Here is an 8,720-nt window from a genome sequence, read left to right as displayed (position 1 = left end):
AAAAAAATAAGGTTGCAGAAAATTTTTAGACAGACAGCAACAGCAATGGAAGTCTAGTCCCTATAAAAGGAGAAACTGAGGCAGCAATATTCTGGTTTCACAAAAATATGGAAAATTCCTGTCTCACAGTTATATATGTTAACACTTACACCTCAAAAGTTTGACTCAACTGATATTTAAAAGCAGAAAAAAAAATTCCAACTTTTCCTAGAGAATGTTCTTAGTTATTATACTATGATCCTGACTTTACATTTTGTTCCTAGTTTTGATGGCCAAGAATTGAAATGTTTGACTTAACTCTGGCAAACCTACATAGTAATTTATTCCTGTGACCAATCCTTTTTTAGGATTCTCTCCTCTGAAGTCAGTCTTGGGAGAGAAATCACATTCCAGAATAGCAATGCAGACACGTGGGATCTGTTTGATCTCTGCTTTTAGCCCAAAGTCTGTGTTTACTGGGGAGTGACTTGTTATGTTTTGATATAGTAATGGTAGTATTCCACAACCACTAAAACCTTGTCTAAAAAAAGCAACCCTATTTTATTAAGAAAAACTATGCATAAATCCTTTTTAGATGGTTTTTGTAACCCAATTCCCAGGAAAAAAAAAATCATACTGCATAGGAAAAGATAGTATTATAGTAAATTGCTAACTCAGATGCTGAAAATAGTTCAACAAATGAAAACAGCAAAGCACTTAAAAAAAAGGGGGAAAAAAAAAATCAGTCAGGTTTCAGGTAAGTCTGTTTACAGTGTGCTGTTGCACAAGTGCCTAATGCAGTTGTCACAGCAGCGAACCTAAGCTGGTCTGACAGAGCTAAACCACTGGGGCTTTCGTTTCAGCCAAGTTACGAGAGTTTAGCATGTAGCACCAGGCAGAACTGCAACTGCTGGAAAAAATTTAGTCTCTGGAGCTGGGCTCCTCTCCAGGGTGCTGATGCAACAGGGCGGGTCTGCGCTGCACGCTTGCAGCATTTGTTCATTAACTGGTTTCACTCTGACGGATACAATTTTTTTTTAATGAATGAAGAATTAAGTGCAGAGGTTGACTGAAATCTACTTGGCTCATTGTAAAGTTGCTATGAAAACCAAAATAAAGTCCAAGCTCAAATCTCCATCCAATGTGAAGACAAAACCCCCCCCAATTTAGTATTTTAGGGTTGAGTCTCTCCGTTTCCTTCTGCTCTGAAGTGATCAATAATGTCTTCTCTAGTACAAAGTTAGAAATGAATGTTCTGCAGAACAAACACAAGATCATCCTCTTTTTATCCTTCCCAGCTCAAGCATTTACCCATCTATATGAGGAAAAAACATGACTAGAACATTGACCCCAAAGCTACCTTTTAATGGAATAAGAACTGAATTGCCTTTATGGCAAAAGATCCCTTACATGACAGAACAAATCATTACTCCAACATTCATTTTCTTCAAAAAGATTGTTTACTCACATTGTACATCATTAAATCTGTCATGTTAGAGCATGAACATTTCAGATCTGGAACACGAGGTCTTCCTGAGAAACCCGGAGGATTGCTGACTCTCTAATGGCAGCAATGATAAAAGCATAAATATCCATGGCAAAAATGAGCAGCTCAGCCATGTCACTGCCTCCCAGGAGAGCAACAACAGTGCCAGGTGAGTAGAATGAAAAATTCCAGCCTTGAGATATTCGCTGTGGGTTTAAGACAGACTGCTTTCTGGGCAAAGACTCTGTCCAGAGACAAACCCTCCTACAGTTCCACTGCGAGGGGGCTCTGACATGAGCTCAGCTGGAGATTTAGACGTTATAAAACCTCCACAGAAAGAAGCTACAGAAAAACATATTATGTAAGATCTGCTATTCATGGATTCACTTGGCTTATTTTCATTTCTGTTGGTGCATCCTAGCTCTAATGGAGTGATTTTTAAAATCACCCATATTGAATTCTGACTTAAAATATTTTGTACCCTTAGAAAAGCAGTAACCTCTTACCATAGATCATAAAGATCATGTCAAGATAGTGTCAAATAATTTGGCAAGAAAATGTCAAATAATAATTTCTGCTTGATTATTAAGTATAGAGCGCTTGGTTTATATCATAAGCACCAAATTGGGTACAGAAATGAGTTGTTCTTAAGGATTTTCCTCAACCAACTTTGCAGTGTCTCAGTCCAAACTGATTTCACGTTTGGAAAAGACTTCTGTACCCATTTTATAACAAGTCCATTATTTCTGGAAGATCAGTTACATTTAATCTCCTGTTCTGCTTCAGAAAATCTGTTGCTATTGCTCTGGGCCAGTACGGAACTCGTAAAATGTCCTCCTTACTCATCTACCAGAGGGCAGGTCCCGTGGCCGGTTTATGCTATTGGGGTGACACTGGCAAAATGCGAGCCTTTCCACCCATATTACTCTTAGAAGGAATCTTGGGGTTTCGGTTAGGAAACGAGCCTATGAAATGTAGATGTAAGGGTGTTATCTTTCTGCCTACTCTGGATCCCATTGGAACTAGCATTGCACATGTGACTTTTTTTTACAGATTTTCAGAGACTGCCATATAAAAATGGTAAGTAAAGTTTGCAGGGGTTACTTTGTTTTGCTTGCAAAGTTTTCAGAGTGATTTATGTAAAACTGACCCTTAGTCGTTTGAAAATACACTGGTGTTTGTACTTTGATTTCTGACTTCTGTCACTTGTCCGCAGCAAGCTGCAGCAGGCCTCAGGGCAGCAGAGCGGCCTGGAGAGGAAGGACTTTTTCCAGTACTGTTTTCAGTCTGGGGTTTTATTTGGATATCGGAATCTCTGAACTCTTTCCAACTACAGATATTACAAGCTCTGCTACTTCAGCACTGACAGGCGGAATTCCCTTACCTAGTGGTAAACGGATGGTGCCCATTATACCCCAAATCCGAATTCCCGTGTCTTATCTCTGTGTTTCAGTGTAATGTTGTCATGGGGAAATGCCTCCTCTGAGCAGTGACCGTTTCCCTCATGACACTTGTGAAACTGATTTTTTAGGCAGCTGAAAGTTGAAAACAATCACCGTTTGTCCCCGGGAGGTGAGATCCGTAGCTAACACGGCGCAGAAGGAGGGATCCTGCCATCGCACGCCTGGGAAGGGCGAAGGCGCGTTTTCCCTGGAGCTCCCTCCGCCCCGGCAGAACCGCGGCGCAGGAGGCGGCGGCGGCCCGGGGAGTTCGATCGCTCCCGCTCTGCCGGCGGGCTCCGCCGCCCCGCCCGGGCCCGCCCCGAGGCGCCGCCCGCCCCTTCCCGCCGTGCCTGAGGGCCGCGCCGCCCGGGCCCGCCGGCAGCGGCCTCCTCGCCGCCATCTTGCGCTCGCGCGGGCGGCGCAGCCCGGCCGCCGCCATGGAGACAGGTGAGGGGGGGCGGCCGCCGGGGCGGGCGCGGGGGGCTGGCGGGCGGCGGGCGGGTTCCGAGCCCGCTTCCCCGGAGAAGGGGCCTGGGGCGGCTGCCGCCGCGCCCGTGGGTGCGGAGCCCAGCCCCGCGGCCCCAGAGCTCCTGACGCCGCAGCCCCGCCTGTAGCGCTTGTCCCGGCGCTGCGAAGGCGGCTCGAGCACGGCCGGGGCCTTCCCCGGTCCCCGCCCGAGCTTCCCCTTCCCTCCCCTGGGAAGCGCCGGCTCGCCCCGCGGGCCCCCGGCGATCCGGAGGAGGGCGGCGTGCTTAGGCGCGGGCTCTGCTGGAGCAGCTGCTGGGGCCCGAAGGGCCTCGGTGCCGTGGCCCGAAGGGCCTCGGTGCCGTGGCGAGTGGTGGCCGGTGGCCAGAGCCGGGCCCTGAGCCGCGCTGTCGTCGGCGGGGTTCGGGGCCTGGGCCGTGTGGTTTCGGCTTGGGCGCTCTCCTCGGGGCTCCTCGTGCTCTCGGCCTGCCTTGTACCGCGCTAGCGTTCTCTCATCAGAAACCCCACTGTTTTCTGAAGGACGAAGCCTTTCCTCTGTAGTGTGGAAATGTTCTGAGGCGTAAGACGAGCTCCCCACAGAACTAGAGACTTGTCACTAAAATGTAAAATGGCAAATAGGATTTACCACATTACTATCACCTAATTTTTATGTCTTAAGTTTCATAAGTACATATTATATATAATAAAATACAGAATATATATACATAAATAATTACACCTACTTAAAGTATTTTATTTAGTGTTCATTGGTGCTACAGAAACTAAAAGAACGAAAGGCAGTGTGGGCTATTTTAAACAGATTAAATAAATGTACAATCATTTATACTATGGGGGTTTTTTTTATTTGTTTGTTTGTTTTTTGCTTTTGGGATCCCCTAGAGCTTATGTTCTCAATTCAATATTTAATATTTTCAAAATTAATACAAACATGGGTGAGATGGTAAAAATGGGTGAGGGAAAATCCGTAATAACCAACCTGGATCAAATAACATTGTTTACAGCAATAGTGAAGAGAAATGTTTTTCTAGAATACAGTGATGCTGAAAAAGAATTTAAAATGAAGGTACTTTGATGGCATGATTCTAAAAGTAAGGTTAATTGATTCTTTATTCCTCTCTTTTGGTAGGTAGCCCCCAGCTTGTATAATAATGGGCATAAATGCAGAAGTTAAGTGAATTTCTTATGACTGCTGCTAAATAGGCAAAAGGTGTCCGTACCCAGCTTTGCTCTGGCATTGGGTTCAAGTAGGCTGTGCTTCCACATTTTGCCTTTCAAGTCAGGACTGTTTGGCAGAATTTCATAATTGTTCACATTCAGAGGAACCTTCGGAGACCATCTAGCCCAAGCACCTCCTCAAAGCAGGGTCAGCTAGGCCAGGTTGCTCAGGACCCTCGAGGGTGGAGATTGTACAGCTTCTCTGGAAAACACGGTCCTACTATCAGTCACCTTCACAGTAAAAAAAACCCAAATAAGCCCCAAACACACACAAAGAAGCCCACAACCCCCCAGACTTATGTTTAAAAGGAATTTCCTGTATTTCAGTTTGTGCCCATCGCCATTTGTCTTTTCCCTGGGCACCACTGAGAAGAGTTTGATTCTGTCTTCGTTCCCTTGCACTGGTGAGATCGGCCCCAAGCCTGGTCTCCAGGCTGACCAGCCTCAGCTTGCTCAGCCTCTCTGTGTGTCGGGAACTCCATTCCTGTAATTATCTTTAATTATCCTCGCGTGCTCCCGTGTGCCCGTGCCTTCCTGGTCCCGTGGAGCGCAGGACGGGCGCGGCGGTGCTGAGGGGGGTCAGCGCCCGGACCCGCTGGCGGTGCAGCCTGGGAGGGTGCTGAGCTGCCCTGCGCCCCGCAGGTCCCTTCGCTTGCCCACCGGGGCCTCTTCTAAAAGCTGCTTTTCCGAGGGCGGCCCCAGCCTGCTGCCCTGGTGCGCGGGGCTGTTCCTCTGCGGGGGCTGGACCCGGCGTTTCTCTCCGTGGAACCTCATGAGGGGCCCGCGGGGTCCCGCTGAGCCCGGCCCGGGGCCGCCGCAGCCCCGCGGTTCCCCCCGGCGGCGGGTGTACGCTGGACTGCGGGCACGCCGCCGCCTTCCCGCTAGGGCGCTGTGTCAAGATACCTTTCTGAAAAACGCCCCCAGTTCTGGCTTGTGCTACTTTTAAAAATACAGCTAAGATTTTGGTGGGCTCTTCACTTCCCTGTCCTTACCTTATTCACTTTCCCTGTTCAAATATTCCAAGCTTCTTGCGCTTCCCTTTTCCTTCACTCTCAACAAAGTGTCAGTGGGCATTCCTCTGTTCTCTGCACTTGCTTGACTGTAAAAAAAAAGAACCTACAGCGTGTTTATCAGTGCAGGCCCAACCCCGATTCATGTGATGCTTTGCTAAATTAATCCCTGTTTATTATGGGGAGTTACTGATTTTTCTCCTGTTAAACATGTTATCTCTCTTTGTATGGCTCAAACTGAGAAAATTACTGTCAGATCGATTGTGTGGGTCCAATTCTTACTATTTTTCTCATGTATCAGATGATACAGGAAATCGACTTCGGTTCCAGCTGGAGTTAGAGTTTGTGCAATGTCTGGCAAATCCAAATTACCTCAACTGTGAGTACTTAAATATCAGGGTCCTGAGGAGTGAATGTAGTTTAATGGTGTTTATTACTGGTAAAGTTAAACAGGGAGGGAGAGGGCTAAACAAAGAAAAGGGAGTGGTCTTTCACAGCATAAAGGTAGTCTGTACATGTGTCTAGATTTCTAACAGGTGGGTTTTTTAAAATGCAAAATTTTTTATTGGCTGAAGTAAAAAAAATTGCATGTCTGGTGGAGAAAAAAATAAGTCTGTGGTTAAAAAGTAATGTCAAGTTAATAATGTTCCTTCATCTGAAAACAGAATTGTACTAATGTTAATAGTTTCAGGTACTATACTTAATTCCCTGCCCATTTTGGTACTACAGTCAAAATTCCCTGTTTCAGAAAGCTGTTCTCTTTCTTGCTGTTGTATGAAAGGTACATACTCTAAGTGCTTAGTATGTTGACATAAAAAAATATTTTTGAATTAGCAAAATTTGATTGTAATGATAAAGTTTTGACTAAAGTGCCTGTTTGTTTAGTTTTGTGTATACCTATTCTTCAGGCTTGTCAGATTTTTTTCACGCATCTGTAACTGACAATTCCTTATTTGTCGTTTTATTTCAGTTCTTGCACAAAGAGGCTACTTCAAAGACAAGGCTTTTGTAAATTACCTTAAATATCTACTTTATTGGAAAGAACCTGAATATGCAAAATACCTGAAGTAAGTGTTAAAATCTCTTAGGTTTGTGCATTTTAATGGTTTGACGTTTGCCTTCTCTTAGGTACTGTACAGCAGCATGTCAGTATTTGATTTCTGCCCATAACCTTACCTTTTCTCTCCCCGCTGTGTTTACATGCAATTTTCCTGTTTCCAACAGTTCAGATGTAGCAAGGATACGTTATAAAACATGTTCCACAAGTCGCACATGGAATCTTCCTTTTGCAGCCTTTATCTGCACTTTACCATTTGTTTAAAATAGAACTATTGAACATTATGGTACAAAACTACTTCAGTTAGGCCCAGTAAGTACATTTTAAGAGTAATTTTGCATTGTTGATGCTTAGACAAAACAAAGATGACCTTACATTTCTGTGAGTGTGCAAACTCCTTCAAATTTTGGGGAAACAGTTCTTGGTTATGTTCTTTAAATGAGCTCTAGAAGCAGATATTATAGTTGTTATGTATTTGCTTTAGTAAAACCCAGCCATTAGAAAAGCCAGTCTCAGCAGGCCTGTGCATGCGTTTATAAGCTGCTCTTGGACTCCCTGGTTTCCTAGCCTAATCCTGATGTTAGCAAGTTACAGGGTGTGCAGTATGTACAGTCTTAAGTGGTTTGATACTTAAGTAAAGCACAGACATAAGACTCCAGTTTTACTGTACTTTGTAAAAACTTACATTAAAGCATGTTTATTTTTAACCCAGGTATCCTCAGTGTTTGCATATGCTAGAGCTGCTCCAGTACGAACACTTCCGCAAAGAACTGGTCAATGCTCAGTGTGCTAAATTTATTGACGAGCAACAGATTCTTCACTGGCAGCACTATTCTCGGAAAAGAATGCGTCTCCAGCAAGCGCTTGCAGAGCAGCAGCAACAAAACAACACCTCTGTAAAATGAAAAACGCTTGGAAGAGTGATGATAAGGTGTCCTCTGTCTCAGCTGAAGTATTTACAAGAGAGGCATGAACCCTTTTTTAGGTTTGGCTCTGGGTGTGCATACATTTGATTTTTGATTTATCAAGTGACTGTGTTTCTTTTTTCTTTCATCAACTTCTTTAAAGATAAAAGACTGATAAACACCTACTTCTGCAATATGTTTTGTAGCCTGGACAATTTTGTAAGAGCATTACTTACTGTAGCTATTGGTTCCTCATGATTTTGAAAACGAAACAGTTTTGTTATTGATATTTAAATATGTAACAAAAAAACGTAGCTCAGAGGTCTGCTCTTAGGAGGCATTTTCCCTGGAGAATAATGATGTGTGTCAGCATGTGACTAAGAACTCCCTCATGTACAACTATTTACAACTGCAGGATGAGCAAAGTTGAAGTGGTGATACTGTACAAAATCTAAATTGTGGACTTTTGCCTTGAAACAGAGCCAAGCTATTACTTGTCATCTGTGTTTATCTGGTAATCATTGTTGCTGGGGGTCTTACAGAGTTTTCCTTACAACATTTTACAGATAGAAATTGAAGTGTGATGAGACAAGGACTGCAGGAGTGGAGCAGAGAGAAGTAATAAACTTTGCAGATACTGAACAGAAGGAACTGGGCTGTAGCTCTATCTATTCCAGTCCAGGAAGCTTACTTTAATCTTGGTTTTCTGCCAGTGAAACAGTGGCTGCTCTTGGGCTTCTCTGCAGTACAGGTAGTGAAAACACTTTGTGTTACAAAAAAAGGTGTAAATGCTTGCAGTATTGGAGAAGCGTTTGCCATTTATGCCTCTAGTTTTTATTGTAAGAATACCATCTTGGCAGTTGTCAGGGATTCAATTGTCATGTTTTAGACTGTATTTGTGCTGCATTCGTGTTGTAGTCTGTATCCTTGTAGGAGCAGGTACTGCAACTGTTAACCCTTAACATGTCATCAGAGACACCAAGACTGTCAGCTTTCGGCTTACCAGACTGAACAGATAAGCCATTAAACATCTTTGGCATTGAAAATTTATCTTAACAGCTTCAGTAGTTATGTGAAATCAGATTTATGAAGAACAAGGAGATTTTTCTGTCTCTCCTACCCCCCCCAATTTACTATTAA

General features: G+C 44.1%; 1 protein-coding gene across 2 annotated transcripts; it reads left to right on the top strand.

Annotated features, from left to right (window-relative positions):
* Positions 1-1,567: 1,567 nt before the first annotated feature.
* On the top strand, positions 1,568-8,630 carry MED31 (mediator complex subunit 31). 2 transcript variants are annotated; one of them, XM_074922537.1, is made up of 4 exons: positions 1,568-1,634; positions 5,920-5,997; positions 6,589-6,685; positions 7,388-8,630. In XM_074922537.1, the coding sequence occupies exons 1-4, from the start codon at positions 1,574-1,576 to the stop codon at positions 7,578-7,580; spliced, it is 429 nt and encodes a 142-aa protein (XP_074778638.1). In that variant the 5' UTR covers positions 1,568-1,573; the 3' UTR covers positions 7,581-8,630. The 2 variants fall into 2 exon arrangements, with proteins under 2 accessions (XP_074778638.1, XP_074778639.1); XM_074922538.1 differs by lacking the exon at positions 1,568-1,634 and adding an exon at positions 3,057-3,354.
* Positions 8,631-8,720: the final 90 nt, after the last annotated feature.

Source organism: Athene noctua, chromosome 19, assembly GCF_965140245.1.
Source record: "Athene noctua chromosome 19, bAthNoc1.hap1.1, whole genome shotgun sequence".
NCBI classification, from domain to species: domain Eukaryota; kingdom Metazoa; phylum Chordata; class Aves; order Strigiformes; family Strigidae; genus Athene; species Athene noctua.
The sequence above is the reverse complement of the archived record's forward strand: the minus strand, read 5'-3'. Positions and strand labels throughout refer to the sequence as shown.